The 15,986-nt window shown below is 50.3% G+C and overlaps 1 protein-coding gene across 1 annotated transcript in view; it reads right to left on the bottom strand.

Annotated features, from left to right (window-relative positions):
* Nucleotides 1-15,986, bottom strand: part of RGS9 (regulator of G protein signaling 9) — a 169,847-nt gene that overhangs the window by 8,690 nt on the left and 145,171 nt on the right. Inside the window, exons 5-16 of the mRNA XM_084491814.1 lie at nt 15,850-15,956; nt 15,027-15,078; nt 13,966-14,024; nt 13,497-13,573; nt 11,660-11,741; nt 10,958-11,020; nt 5,662-5,691; nt 4,965-5,026; nt 2,609-2,722; nt 1,513-1,628; nt 1,002-1,089; nt 334-472 (exon numbers count right to left, since the gene is read on the bottom strand). Coding sequence (XP_084347940.1) covers nt 334-472; nt 1,002-1,089; nt 1,513-1,628; nt 2,609-2,722; nt 4,965-5,026; nt 5,662-5,691; nt 10,958-11,020; nt 11,660-11,741; nt 13,497-13,573; nt 13,966-14,024; nt 15,027-15,078; nt 15,850-15,956 — 989 coding nt within the window. The remainder of the gene's footprint in view (nt 1-333; nt 473-1,001; nt 1,090-1,512; nt 1,629-2,608; nt 2,723-4,964; nt 5,027-5,661; nt 5,692-10,957; nt 11,021-11,659; nt 11,742-13,496; nt 13,574-13,965; nt 14,025-15,026; nt 15,079-15,849; nt 15,957-15,986) is intronic.

Below are 15,986 nucleotides of genomic sequence, written 5' to 3' on the forward strand. Positions count from 1 at the left end.
CGGTTCTGCAGGTAAAAAGACACCAGCATTTCAAGTTTTCAGCCAGGGAGTCAAACGATTTGCTCGAGCCTTGCAGGAGCTGGTGACCAAGCTGATGTCAGAAAACAGGACTTGGAGCAGACACCCAACCTCGGCCACCGTGGGGGCAAGCTGCCTCGGAGGGAGGAAGCAGCAGCACAATACAAAGGCCTGAGCCAGTGCTTGCCTAAGTCAGCACATTGGAGGGATTTTTCCAACAGAGGCCACTTGAAAGCGACAGCTGATAACACTCAAAGGCACGGAAAGGCCCAGAGACCTGGAATCCCCCTCAGGCTTTGGAAACAAACACCAAACCTTTTTCATCAGCATGTAAATGTGGGTCTGAGCAGCATCCAGCACGTAGCGATGAGGGTGCTTGAGGCCTTTGACAGTGATGCCCATTGTGGTGCCGTCAATGTTAATCCAGCGCCTTGCTCCTGGAGCCAGGAAGAGCCTGCAAGGGGGAGGATCAACAGGGCCATTAACAAGTGAATTCCCAGAGATTCCTCTGCCTCCGGATGAAAGGAAAAGTCCCTTCAACTTCCCACTACAATTTGCTGTCCTAATCTTGGGCAATCGATCTCCTCCTCAGCAGAGTGAGCTGTGTGACCTACAGTTGCTTCCTCAATGTAAAACTAATTTTACCTCACTGGAATCAAAAGGGTCTCTCCACTCGCCTTGTGGCAGCCCCAAGATATTTGCTATTCCAAACCTGTATTGAAAATACACGCTGAGACCCCTCCTTGATGAGATTTAAATGTCATACTGGAGAACAGAGGGGAAAAGGAGCTCGATAACAAAACAATATTTATGCTTTCATCTTCACGAGCTCCTTTCCTACACAGGGACATAGCACAGCCATACTTAATGACAGCTTACAGAGGAAAGCCTCGGGAATAAATTGTTTGGAGAATGTGAACACAAGGAAGGAGTATATGGGACTCATGCAGAAAGTTTAAGAAATGTAAAATTTCCACACTCACTTGTAAATTTCTTCTGCTTTTTCTTTGACCTTGGATTGGTCTCCGTACTTGAGATCCTCACAGGCTTCCCAGAAACTCAGATTCTCTCCTGCATAACAAGGACTCAATCAGCAGAGAGCGAGAGCAAGGAATTTGCAATCCCATTTATTAACTCCTAAACCGAATTTGTTTGATTCAGTACAAGATGGCCCCAGCTCAGAGTCTTACAGCCACCTGTAAATCTCCTTGAGCCTGCAGGAGGAAACCGCCTTCCACTGCCTTCTGCTCAGTGATAAAACCTGCAGGAGGATGTGAATTCATCCAGTTCCAGCTTGCCTGGGACCAGTGCCCTCGCCCAAGGCTGCTCTGCGCTGTATTTTGGGTCCTGTGCCACTAGGTGGTATTGCACGCACTGGCAGCACAGCCACTGCCTCCAAAATCACTTCTACTCGCTCCACTTTTTGACTTTGTCATTATGTAGGACCAAAGCATCTATTGGAGTCTAAAGGAAAGGGGCAGCGAGCAGACCCACCGCTGAACTCCTTCTTCAGGAAGAGCTGGAAGTTCTGCCGACCTTTGGGGTCCCGGATCAGCTCGCTGAAGTTGAAGGCCCAGCGCTCCACACGCATTCTGGTGGGGACTTCCACCCTGCAAAGGATGAAGGCAAACAGCACCGCCAGTTTCACGGGGCCCATCTAAATGGCAGATTAATTAAAACTGAACCGTGCTTTGCTGGGGTGTCAGGAGACTTCTCGGCATTTTCTGTTTTGCAGAATGCCGTAACGAGCTCCTCGAGTCAGCCCACTAAGCAAGCAGTAATTAAGCAACTTGGTACACAGTGGGATGAGGATTTATCTTGGGTTTATTCTGCTCTCACAATGCCGGCCCAGCTTTGATGGAGGTTTGACTCAGTCCCGTTCTGGAGGAGGGACTGGTTGGTGCTCAAAGCTTTGCTTCGCATAAAGGCACTCTGTGAAGGTACCTTTGGGGCTGTCTAACGGGATATCAGCACTGTAACAGGATTGCTGCTGTCACGTTAGAACCAGCTACATGCTGTATGCTTCAAACCCGGAGATGCCTCTGTGTAATTAGCAGATGCTGTCTGAATGGAACACCAAGGGAGACTGCAGAGAAGGGGTGGACCACCAGCAGGTGTCTCCAACCCAAAGTCTCTATAAGAAAGCAACTTCAGGTGTGTGTGGAGACCAAATAGCTGAACTCCGAATTGCTACACCACTGGCAGCAGCTGAAGTAGTAAGGTTAGCACTAAATCCAGTGCTATACCTGAGCATAACTGGTCATGTTCCACACTGCTGTGCTAGTAAAACTGGACTGCACTTATCCTAGGGGAGGATTAGACCCACTCGGCAGCTTTTAAGTGCATACTCCCAACAGTTCAGACATTTCTGTAACATTAAAGAAGGCCCCACTTCAAGAAGATAATGCTGCAAGTTCAGCACAAAGTATTCCCAGGAGACACTTTCTGTAGCTGTGTCAGAAAGGGAATGCTTCCCTGCTCACAACCAGAGACCGGATATCACGATGAGATCAATGCTTCCCCTTTCTGATTTCTATCAGCATAAAGGTCAGCGTAAACCACAGGCTGGCAAACGAATATAAATACATACAGCTTGGCGTTGAGATCCCAGAACTCAGGGTCGTCTGTTACCCAGGGGTTGCTGGGGAGACATCCTGACAGGATAGGGTCATTGGAGAGGAACTGCTCAGAGTACTTCACAAGCCTGCAGGCAAATCCAGCAAAACGAAAATCTTAATTTGCAAGCAGAGTTGCTGCCAGCCCCGTTACAACCACCAAGTGGCTGCACAGATTTCGGGTATCTTCAGAGGCGCAGCCTTACCACGGGGGTCTGCAACGTGACCCCTGCCTTACTGCAAAAATTGATTCATTAGTGCTGTTCATCTTTTCCCCTTGCCTAGCAGTAATCTCCCGAGTGTCTTTCAAAGCAGGGATTTTGTCAGCTCAAGTGCTGGGAAATCCCAGTCTCTCCTCCCTCCGTTTTGCCTCCTCACTTCAAGAAGTGGGACTGAGCCCCCAGACGAGTGCTGGTTCCTTCTCCAGCCAGCAGCTCAGCCTGAGAAACGCCTGCCCGTGCTGTTTCGTGCCACACACTACAAGGAGGGAAGTGCCAGAGAAGAGGAAAGCAAGCATGGTGTTTGCTCGGGCTGGGTTCTCTGCAGCCTCCTGGCAGGGTGTGGGAGAGCCCAGCGAGCTCTGGGAGAGGTGAAGTGGTGCTGGGGGCTTCCCCGTGCCACTGCTCACCTACCACACAGCCCATTCCTCTGCAAATGAGTCTGAGGGCTCAGCACAAAGCAAAAATCTCCCTACCCTAGCAGGAACCAGACAAACATTTCTCCTACCTTCTAGGCTGGCGAGACTGGTAATTACAACCAATTTCACTAATGTCCTGGAATTTTAGCTTTCTCCTCCCTTTTTCATTCTTGAAAAAAAAAAAAATTCCTCTGGTTTCTCTGTTTAAAACTCCTTCCAGGCCAAGCTGCTTTTATGTGCTCAGAGCTGGGAGCGCACTGTCCAAGGGCCCGTAGCTAACAGGCACCTTGGCACGGATCCCTCGGTTCTACAATGCGACTGCACAAAGCACACCGCAGGTTTGGCACAGGAGTGCTTGATCCTATCTTCTCATCCAAAATGCCAAGGCATTCAGCACCTGCATAATTCCATCCGATCCATGTATTCTAATCAAGCTGCAAATCTAAACCTGTCAACTCGGGTAACATTGCTCCGTCCTTTGAATGATGAGTGCTTTGCAGCTCCTCCTAAATCAATGCAATGCTCTGATGCATGCACATTATCTACTCTCTGATCTTATCCTCATCAATAATAATTTGATTTGGAGCAAATCCCATAGCTCAAGGTGGGGATCCAACTTTTCTAAGGAGTTTTTGATCCAGACACTGGGTATTATCCATCATAAGACAAAGAGTACTGTGTAAAAAATGTTTGTGCCAAACAGTTAAGCACTGCAAAATTCCTAAAGGCAGACAGGTGCCCCCAGCTCCAGCTCACAGGTTGGAAAATTGAGGCAAGGAGCATTTCATGCAACCAGGCAGTCAGTGACAGGTGAAGAAACAGAGCTGCTGGTGCCTTGCAAGCTGTGGTTCTCAGGAGATGGCACAGCTTCCTGGGCTCATCCTCCTATTTCGTTCATCCGTAACTATCTTCTGTCTAACAGGCCTGAGCATCGTGTTTATCTCAGGTTTTATAGGAAACACTGGATGGCAAGGACTATGTGAAACAGCCTGGGGATGTGGACTGCACCTCCAGGGAGCTGCCCAGCACACAGGATTCCAGGTAAGAAACACCCGTGGCAAATGCAGCAGCAGCTAACGCTAGGACTGGGAGCTTTGCACTTAATTGGCTTCATCAAAAATCTGATCAGGAAACACTCCCACTGAGAAGAGGACTTGCTAATTAATTGCTTGGACTTTTCCTGGGGAGGAAAGTGTGTTCCTTCGTAATGCAGACTAATCAGAGACTCCCCCAGCCCTGCTGCCTTCTGAGGGCGATACCTTTTGAGCAGGAACACTCCCTGGGGCTGAATCCTGAGGCCAGGAGTGTCGATCTGTCTCCCTGCCTACTCATCCCACACAGAACAGGCACAGGACATAGGGCTGCACCCCAGCAGGCCAGCCTCCAGAGCTGCTTTTCCAGCCTGCAGAGCCAATCTCAAAGGGAAGCTCAGCTGAGAGGCTGAAGCTGCTCTGCAGGCGGTTGTAGTAAAGCTCCTTTAGCTGCAAGGGGCTCTTCATCGTGACTGGGGCTCTGCCCCCCCCTCTGCCTTGTGCCTTCAGGCACAGACAGGCAGGACGCAGACAGCACTGAGCGTGGCCACCGGCTCGATTCCCCCGGTGAGTCACTGGCTGCCAGAGCAGAGCTGAATCATCTCGCTAGAGATGAGCGCCGGAGCCTAATTAAGGTGTGGACAGAAAGAAATCAGGACTTACCCTCCAAGGGAGACGGAAGATTTCACTCTGGACTTCATGATGGCCAGCTGATAGTACATGATCTGAGAGGGATGAGAAACAGCCGTGGTTAGGAGCAGGGAGATGTGAAGACGAGGCCAGCTCCATCCGAACCTGAGTGCTGGAGGAGGGCATCCTCCCAGTAACCCGCTGGATGCCCACGGAATCACAGAATCCCTCAGCTGTCACAGTGAAGGGGCTATTTTCACCGAGCTTATTGCAAATATCACCAGAGCATTTTGCAATGTGCAAGTAATTAAAACCACTCTCCATGCTATATAAAAATTGGGTAATAGCTACCATTCTGGGCACCTAGAAACGCTCTGGATGATTTAGCATGTAATTATCATTGATCCTTGGCTGTCTCTACGCTGGCGCCGCTGGATGTAGCTCCCATGATTTCCCCACCACTAATTTTGATCGATTGGATTTCAGCCCCGGTGTCAGCCCTTGCTGAGCCTTCCCATCGCTGGGAGAGCTGCTGGCTGCCTGTAGTGGGAGAAAACATCCTGAAAACATATTGACTGGAAGCTTCATAGCTCAGAGACTCTGACAGCCAAACCCAGGCATCTTTAAAAAGAGTTTATCCCCTGCAAAGGGGGCTTTGGTCCCCCACACAATACTGAAATAAGCAATACATACAGGCTGAACGTGTAGAAATAAGGGACTGGTTAGTTACCTCTCTCCTATAAACATCCATTGTTTTTTTCTGTAACATAAAGAAACAAAAACCATTAAATTGGGGTGGGTGCTTGCACTCACCTTTTTTTGAAACACGAAAACACTATCGTGGGGCTGCTGTTGTGCAGTGCTCTCCAATTAATTCTCATTACAATTAAAATCAAACACAGCAGCTCAGCTAATCAGGGTACCATCAAAGCTAAGAGCATCCACACACCGTAAATCGTGCCATTAGCTCTATTTACTATTTAGTGTTGCTTCTTCCATCACAGCCTGCCTGTGTGCCTTCAATTAAGGGGGTATTCTAATGTAGCTAAAATAGATTCGTTTACGAGACACAGATTAGATCATTCAATACTCGCTAAAGGAGACAGGAACCAACACATTGCAAAATACAAACACCACAATTAAAAGCCTCAGATGCAGTATCTGCTGCGCAAGGGGTGCTTACGTCGGGGTTTGAGGAACGCAGACTGTGTTAGATGTCATCCACAAATGAGCAAGCAATTGAAGGCAAGAAATTAACTGCAGGGTGTTTATTCACCCAGCTTCCTTTGAAGCACAGTTACTTTGTGGGAAATAAACTTGAGGAAGGAGAGCGAAAGACAGGCTCAGTCGGTGATGCTCCCAGCAAGCCTTTAAAGGCTTCTGCAGCCTTTCAGTTCTGCATCTCCCATTTTAGCCAACAAGAGCCCTGCAGCTCCTCTGCGGCCCAGAATCACCCCAGCCAATTAACCCCGTGGCAGACACCAGGCTGCAGAGTGCCTGCTGGAAGCGCAGCGTTTGTGAGCGGCGAGGAAGGAAACATCTGCAGCAAATGCCAGAGGCAGCCTGCGTCTCCCACCTTCCCAGCAGGGAACCTGCACACAGAGCTGCCCCTTTTGGGGCTGACACATCAACGGGGTACAAAGCTCTTGGTCAACAACAGGATCGTTGGCCACAGGGCCGTACAGCCTCAGAGCTGGAAGGCACAAGGACTACAGAGCAGCTTTTCACCCTTCTCGGCTTAGCTGAACCCCTGATGCCAGGAAAGGTCTTGTGCGGGCACCTCTTCTTCCCCCCCCCCCCCCATTTCTACAGCAGCATTATTGTTTCAGATACACTTTAGAAATGGAAGTCAAAATAAAATTAAAATAAATAAATAAATAAATAAATAAACTTGCCACCTGCTTGCACAGAGAAACGAGCTGCAGTCACTGTCCTAGAAACGCCCTCTTTAGAGAACTTTCTGTTTCAGGTCACCTAATTCCTGCACAAGAGGAGCTCACTGTCTGCTTGGGGAACCTGAGACACAAGTGAGGCCCCATCAGATTTCCAAAGCGCCAGCTGACCTGTTCCGTTTGAGGAAACTTAAGAGTGGCTGGGGCATTTACTTTAGGAAAACCAAGAGGTTAAAACCATTAGAGGATTTTAAAAGGCCCCTCATGTCGTCTTCTGCTTTGTCAGGCGGGTGCCTTGGGCAGGCACGGTGCAGGGGTGAGGAGGTGGACGCTGGCTAACGGCTGGACGGCAGCTCATGAGGCTGTTAGGTTGGGTTTGTCTTCTACAGGGGTCTCAGAGTCACGCAGCACACCACACACACACGAGACAAATAGCTGTGGGGAAAGAGAAAGAGAACCCAGTGAGTTAAGCGTTACACAGAGCCAGAAATAAATTAAACTACCAGCACTGACGAGAAGTTATGTGTACATATGTAAAAAAAAAAAAATCAAAGCTAATGAGACATCTGCATACAGGGAAAGATTTTTTGTAGGTGCATCCTACACCGAGGACCCCCTCCTGCTGCAGCAGGTAGGAGCTGGGGGCGATGGCATGAGAAGGGCTGAGCATGGCTCAGTTGTCACAAACACTGAACTGGAGAGGACTCAAACAGGAGCCCAGCACGGAGCACAGCATCCATCGCCCCACCGATGACTGCAGGCGCTGGCTGTGCTCAGCCCTCTCCAGTTCTGAAACCAATAGCAACTGGGAAGGATCTCAGCTGTCTCACGCCATGGCTGCACATCATTTCATTTTCCTTCCTCCCACAGTGCTCCCCACAGCAGCATTTCCAGCTTTGCTGCTGGTACAAGGACCCTGGATATTCTCTGTCTCCTTTTGAGCTCCACCAGTTGTCCCCGCTGCACTCCCCACCCTGACCCCCAGCTGCTGACAGCAGCAAGGCCCCATAGCACCCATCTGCCCTCTGCCATTTAGAAGGAAATCACATTTGGAACAAAAGTGTAATTTCTCATAACGAGATTAATTTTGCAATGCGCTTAATGAGTGACTTAGCGCAATTACCGTGGATAAGCTCCCCAGCCCTGCAGGCTTCCAATCAAAATGGCAATTAGTGAAAGAGCTCCGGCTGACTCAGGCAAGGGCCACATGCTCATTAGAAGCACATCCTCCTCCCCGGGACCCAGAGCAGCCTCGGCACAGCCCGCTGCTGCCAGCTGAGCGCTCCCCGTGCACGCAGCTGCAAAGCGGAGCTGGGAGCCAGCCAGCACCCAAGCCAAGGGCTGATCCACGTGGCTGGAGCCCCGAGCTCCTACAGGGAGCTGGGACATCCCCTGCTAGCTTCCAGCTGGATGACAGACCTCCTCTGCTCTCGGCGTGGGCCGTCCTGACCACGCTGTGGAGATGATGGTGATGGGTTTTGGCCCATCGGGCTGCTGCGCAGTGTTTGCAGGGGATGCAAACAGCTGGACAGCAGCTTTCACGTGTGCCCAGATGGAGCTCAGAGGGAATTTTAGACCTGGTCGAATCACCCTGCAGCCTGTCTGTTCCCCGAATGATGGCAATGCCCCCCTTGCAGGTCAGTAAGCAGCAAAAATGAGCACGGGGATGCTGCGCAAAGCACCTGCGCCAAGCACGGGGCAGCACCAACAGCCTGCCCCCTGCACAGCTCGCTTTCCTGCAGTCAGAGCAAAAACCTGCAGGCACCGCCTGTCTCAATGAGCAGCAGCACTGGAGCATGCAGCCAGCTGCTTCTGCACACACAAACCCCCCTTTTGGTGTGCAAACCTCCCTGCAGGCAGCCAGCGGGGAGCCCTGCACTCCAGAGGCAAATTCAGCACCTAGCACACACCCATCTGCACACACAGCCCTGCTGCGCTCGTGTTTCCCCCCCCAACAGGTGGAAATCAGCCTTTGAGCAGTCCAGATGTTGGGTTCCTTTCAAATAGCCGTTTTTCCCCCCGATCTTGTTTATTTGCTCCTGATCCCGTTGGTTCACCAGACGGATGCAGCGGAAGCCGCGTGTTTATGGGGCAGCCAAACTGACGGGGGCTGGGGAAAATCAAGGTCAGCAGCGACTACAGGGAACTGCTGCAGCTGGTTTGCTGCATGCAACATGCCAGGGTGTTTCGTTCAGGAGTCCCTGAATCGAGCATGGTGATTTTGGCTAGGCTAGAGCACCATTTTAAAGGCCTTCTGCTCACAGAAGAAGGCAAAAGCCGCACCTGCAGGAGAGCCAGTGGGCTCTGGCAGTTGCCTGGTAACTCACTGAGCAGCGATGCTTCATCCTGAGCCCGAGACCTGGGTTAAAAAAGGCTAAAGCAGCCCTTAATTAGCTGATCAATGGACAACGATTGCTGCCTTGCTTCTCCTGTCCAGCTACAACTCCTAACTCATTCTCATAGCGTGCCCACGGGTGAGCGATGAAAGTCCCCTTGGAAGGAGTGCAACGTGTGGCTGAGCGCCTGTTTATCTATCAATAAGAGCGAGCAGCTCACCAAAGGGTCTGAGGCAAGCGAAAAAGAGATGTTCTTGCCACTAGCAGCTTCAAAGAAGCCATCCTGATGTCAGGAATTAATTATCACTGGGAGTCTTTTCTTTCTCGGCTGTCAAGATAAAGGTAAATTAATTGGCCAGTGAAGTCAAGCTATTTCTAGTGGGATCGGAGTCAAAAATCCAACAAATGGGTGCTGGATTCAAGCCCTCGTTTTCTGCTCCTGTTGTTTCACCTATGTCAGAGCAAGAGGCTGGGCCCACGGAAATCATCAGTAAAACTCCCTGCTGCCTTAGCGAGGGATGGGATACAAACAAATACAGCCCAGGTCCGAATTTACAGACAGATTCACCCCTTCTGCCCAACAGAGGCTGCTGAGCCACAGGTGTTTCTGTTTGTTATGCTTTCTGCAGCCTGCAGGGAAAAAGAAAAAAAAAAAAAAAAGCTTCAAGTCCAGTGGTGAATATGTGTGAGCTTTTGGCTGTCCACAGACTTTGGATTTTTTTTTGGTTTTGGATAACTATGGGCTGTCAGGCTATTTGCTAAGCTAAAACCTCTTGTGTCAGCTGTAAAACTGTGGGTGAGAAGCTGGCTACTCCTCTTCCATTTCTCTCTTTCCCCCCTCCTGCTCTCTCTCTCTCTCTCTCTCTGTTTCTCTTTCCCTCTCTCTCAAAAAAAGGGCTCTCTGCAGCTGCTACTTACAGCAAGAAAAAAAATAAAATACACCCCAAACCTACATTTTGCTCATTTTCAGTCTCTATGGTAACAGAACACAGTTGGCCAAAGCAATTATCCTGCCTCTGGCTGTTGAGATGTTTAAAGGCTGTTACAAAAATGAGAAGTTGTGGGAATGCAGCGAGTGTGATCGCAGTCCCATTTGCATTTAATTGCTGAGACACGCTCTGGCTTCACTTTCAGATGAACACCATTAAGTGCACAAACACAGGATCGCTTTAAAGGGCTGAGGAAGGAGCAGGAGATCAGCTCCAGCTCCTCCTCGAGCTGCGTTCACCTCATTGTGGACTCCAAACCAGTCCCACCCAGTTGCAGCCTCCACAGTCTCAGTTCATTAATTGTGTTTCTTGATGGTTCGGCCTCACAATGTGAATTCTCACACAACTATTGTGTCTCCCACCCACCACCCCAACTTTTTGCCACACATTTACCCCCACGGAGGGATTCTGCCATTTTATTTTAAACTCGAATCTTTCCTCTGGTCCTTTACACTCCTCAAGCCCACACTGAGTTCATTCAGCACTAATAACAAGGCAGCAATCAGCATCTGCGGGTAGAGGATTCCGTAATTCAGCCTCACCAGCAGAGAAAACACTTCCTCTAGCTACACACACACTGACGGCTGTGTCATGGAAGCTGATAAAGCCAGAAGAAGCTGCCAAAACCTATTTTGAGGGCCCCACACCCTGGACAATGAGACAGCTTCAACTTCTGGCACATTTGGCTGTCGTGGCCGGGCTGACTTGTACAGCCCGCGTTCCCCCCAAAAAACACCATCCCTGGGGACATTGTCTGGGTCCTCCCAAACGAATCCAACAGTGAACAAACGTTGCCTCACCTGGTTTACCTTATTTTCATTGGGATCGGTCGCGCGGTCTAACCCATACTCCAGGACGTCGAGCATGCCGGGCTGTTAGGAGCAGGAAACAAGCAGAGCTTTGTCACTGATTTAAAGTCTGGGGGACACACGAATGCACAGGGAGGTTCCCAAGCCCTGAGGGCTGCCACTCGTCACTCTCCACTCTCACCTTCAAAGCCTCTGACCCGAGAGCACAGAGCACAGCCCCAGAGCAGGCTGCGAGCAGCACAGGTTTGCCTGGCACTGCTGAGCACGCGTGCCCCAGGGGAGCTCTGCCCCGTCTCTGGGAACTCTCCCCTTGAGCACGGATGCTGCAGCCAAATCTCCTTCCCTTGCCCCTGGGAGAGCAATCACGGGGAAGGTGGTGTGAATTCTGGGCTCATTTTGCATCCCAGACTGGTTGTGGCTGGGAAGGCTGGTGGAGCTGTGGATTGCTCCCGTTTGGACACACAACCTCTCCCCACACCTCTTTTCCATGGTTGCCACTGAGTCAGTCAATTCTTCAGCCCTGTGGCCCCCTTTTCCTCTGCTCATGGCTCTCTACATTTCATAGAGGGTCCAGGCTGCAACGGGGTGCACACCCTGGGGCTGTGACCATGGCTGTTCCCCTAGCAGGCAGGAGCTTGTCCCAGGGGCTCTAAGGAGGGCACTGCTGAGACAGAAAGCCACACACCTCCATCCTCTACTTACAGGAGTCCGGTTCACAAGCCAGTAGGCTCTCTCCTGGCAATCCAGGGCGTACCTGTCCGCCTTCTTCCGCTCCTTCCCTGCCCTGCAAAGCCAAGAACAGGAAATCAGGAATGTTCCTCCCCTAAAAACATCAAGATGACAAAGGTGGCACATCCTCAGCCCCCCCACCATGGGTCCCAGCCTGGCTGCACAATGCTCTGCATCAGGCTCCTGACCACAGCCTCGCACAGCTAATTCTGGCCTACGCCGCCCGCCGTTCACATGGCCGCGCATGACTGCCTCTCCTCCCTGCTTCTAGCTTTTGAGAAATCGTCTTCTTCCCGAGCTCAGCTGGAAGCAGACACATCCTCTTTTGATCAGGCAGCCAGCCCTGTGGTCGGGTTTCACCCTGAAACCCCCGCTGCCTGCAGCCAGCCCCACTGCTTCGTGTCCATCCACCCCCGATGGCACCGTGTGGTACCTGAGCAGTGCTCTGCAGAGATGCTGCCCACACCCAGCCTGGCACCCCTCGGTAAAAGGCACATTTCTCAGAGAAATTATTTGGAAAGCAGTGCCAAGCTGCGTTCCCAGGCACTAAAAAACTCAATCTCTACTATTATTAAGCAGAAGAGGAACTAGCGTGGTTTGGGGCTGAACCAACTCATTTTTTCCCAGACGAGTTCTGGGCACATTTCAGTGCTGAGCATGGGCAAGGGAACATCCCCGACGGGGTGTTTGCATGGGGCCACCCTGCTGTGGCCGAATGCGGTGGCTGTGGGCTGCTCTGCACCACTCAGCACCACCAAACAGCCTCAGCCACGCTGAATCCACTAGTTCAGGCACTGTGTCAGCATCCACCTCCAGAATGGCATTTGGTATCTCTGAGCCCAAGTTTGACCTCAATTTACAAGAGCAACAGCGCCGTGCTTAATGAGACAGTTATCTGATGAGCTGCACGCTGACGGCTTGGCTCCCATCCCAGCAAAGGCAGAAACGGCTGCAGAACGGCAGGGGCAGCGCATGGCACGCTGCAAGGTAAGAAATGCTAAAAGGAAGCCACAGAACGAGGCGAGATCTTATCTCCAAAGGAGCGATCCCATCTCATTTCCACCAACTTTCCTGGGAATCTGACGGATTCAGCTCCCCACATCAAGTTGTTCTGGCACGCTGCCTAAGCATGTATTTCAGAGTTTTCTCCAGAAGTCTCTGCTGGGAACACTTCTTGAGTCAGCCCTGAAGTTCTGCCGTGAGACGTGTACAAACAGTAACTGAAACAGCCCAGTAATAGCTGGTGGCCAGACCTGCAAATGCTCACGGACAACCTTGGCATTGAGCTAAAGGCAGCTGTACCTCACGGGGTTGCATGCTGCAGCAGCTTCTGCAGGGAGTCGCATCAGGTGCAACATCTCAGCCTCCCCTTTCACACTTGTACATGTGCAAAAACCACTTGTGAAGAGCCATGTGCTTATGTCAGCTGGAAGGGCTCCCACCCCTGTGCTCTCGCTCTGACAAACCACACTGATTCCTGGTCCCTGGTGGACAAATGTCAGGCAGGGAGAGAAATGCAGGTGCAGCAGGTGAGGGTGAGACTTCACAAGGAGGTGTCCAGTCATATGAAAACGGCTGAAATCCTGCACTTGTGATGTGTGTAGTGAGCAAAGTTTCCATGTTCAATGGAGAACCCCTCAGCCTGATATGAACAGCAGCTTTATTTCACCATCCTGAGGAGCACTCGCAAGTTATTTTAAAACTGCAGTTTATGCTTTAAGCTGTAATTTAACTGTGTACCGAGACAGGAAAGCTCTGCCTCCTCATACCCTCCCCAGTGATGCAAATAACAGAACGCAAGTCAACTCACTTATACTGCTCTTTGGCTTGCATAATAACAAAATCCCACTTGTAGTTTATTTTTTTATTGAGCATGTTGTAATGTTCCTGGAATAAAAATGAAAAAGCAGTTAGTGTGAAAATTCTGGATAAGGTGCTCCCAGACTGGGGTTTTCTTCACTCTCCATAGCTCCACCAGGCCAGGCTGGCAACTGAGCCAAAAAATCTGGATTGCTCTGAATGTAATTATATGAATTGCAACAATTTGAAATGCCCTAGCAAGGAGAGCAATTACTCCTGCTAAAATTGTCACTGAATTAAAAGTATTTTTCTGCATTAGCCAAATATTTCAATTCCACAGCTTTGGTTTTTGACACAAATGGAGTAACACCTCATTGAAAAGAGATGATTTTTGCCATGCCCCTTTCACAGCAATGGAGGGCTACAAATTATACAGCAACTTAGGGGGTTGCAGTGGAATGAGTACAGCATCTCCTTACCTTTTCATATTCTTCTAAAATCCCCTTCTTCTTAATGTTCTTCTTTGCTAGGTAAATTGCTGTGGACAGAGAAGCACACAAGCGGTCAGCTATACTTGGACCAACAAATTCAAGAATAATTAATAAATTGCCCCCGTGGAAAACACAGGGACCTTGGTCTGTTATAATTCCCTCCTGGGCATGAGCTCCAAGCTCACAAAACCTCACTGAAGAGAAATGAACCTGCTGCTTTGCTTTGTCACCAGCACTTCGCAAGGCAATGTGTTGGTGGGGAACAACCACGGTGGTGTGTGCCTTCCACCAGCAGCTCCTCCTCCTCTGGGAGCTCAGGCAGGGTTTCAGGGGTCAAACTATACTGGGACAAATCTTTAAGATGTTGAGGTTTCTTAGAGTTCATCCTCCAAGTTTTCCAGTTACAGGCCAATGTTTTCTTCCAAGTTCTATTTAAAGCATTCCAACGTAAAATGTGCTTTTTTTCCAGAAGTTCTACAGCACAACATAGATAAAACCACAGAGGACAATCTTGGCATAAACAAACTCATCCATGAACTACACAACCCGGAGGAGCAAATCAAGCTGATCAGCCCTAGTTTCATCACCAGCCCGATACTAAAAGGCATCCTAATGGCAGCAGAAGATTGAGAGGGAAGAGCTGTCAAGAGATATTGGCAGGCACCGTGCATGATGTACAGAAAGAACCATCTCTGGATGCAGGGCTCGATCCGAACCTTCAGGAAGACAGCCTTGGGCTCATATCCAGAAATACACTTAAGGATTTAGGGAAATCTGACCTTGTGTTTAAAGTCTTCTGTACCCAGCAGAGCATTTTAGGTGCATTCCAGTCTGATGGAACTTGTTGGAATGTAAGAGGAGTTTAAGCACGTCACATCACCAAGGGCACGGCAAGGTGTGCACATCCAGAGCGTTCCCTCTGTTCAGCATCACACACCACCGTTCACAAAACAGTATGAAAGAAAACCTAAGGGCTGGTCACAGGACTGCAAGCACAAACACGTGGACTGGTTATATCCCTCCTAGACACATACAACGCTATCACGTACCGTAGTCTGTGTCATCAGCAGGCCAGCTCTGCGTGGGCCAGAAATACGGCGTCTGCAGAAAAAAACAAGCCTTTTGCTAGTGCACAACAGCCTTGAACTCATGCCAAGCAGCACACAGCACTGCCCACACTAGAGGGAGAAGAAACCTTTCCTCTGCCCCGCTGAGAACCTGAGCTCCTTAGCGGTGTCAGCACGCGCGGCGGTGCAGGACGGCTACAGGAGAAGAATCGGGGTCATCAGGCTGCCGATGCCAACCCCACTTCTGCCCTGCAGCCACTTAACGTGGCCAACCTTACACTGCTGCCTGGGCATTTGGACCGAGATGTTGGAGCCTGATCTGTCAGCATGAGGGAAACAGACTTCTCATTCAAAGTACCCCTAATTTCCCATCAGAGTGGAAGCTCTCCAGCCGTGAACCTTGATAAAATCCCACCTTTACTGTGGGTTTTGTGCATTCACTATTCAGCCTCCCCACATCATGCTACAATCACTCACGGATTCCACTTGCTACATTAAAGCTGGAAGGAAGCATACATTTGCAGGAAAGGACAGCTATTTTAAAGCTGAGCAGGAACACTAATTTAGTTAAAGGAAGTATCACGGTTTGCCTGTAAACCGTGCTCTGATACCCAGCACTGACATCAGGCTGGGGAAACTGGCCTGAGGCTGCTCTGTGGATCCCTTCTTCCTTCCTCCCATACCCTGAGTGATTTGCATGGCTACAGCGCAGGGCCTCGTGGCTCCAGCTCCTGGGGAACTGCCCTCAGAGCCCGTTTCCAAACCTCATGCTGAGCTCCCTCGCTTTACACAAGGTGTAACTCACCTGGAACCTGTACAGACTCCCATCTGTCTTCAGGGTGAGATTCTTTGGCTCCTGAAGAGGGTAGATGTACCCATATTTGACGAACAGGTCCCCCAGGTGTAGTGCCTCTGAAAACAGAGAAGGCAGATGTTTGATTG

The sequence above is a fragment of the Aythya ferina genome (genome assembly GCF_964211825.1).
Source record: "Aythya ferina genome assembly, chromosome: 18".
Lineage (NCBI taxonomy): Eukaryota > Metazoa > Chordata > Aves > Anseriformes > Anatidae > Aythya > Aythya ferina.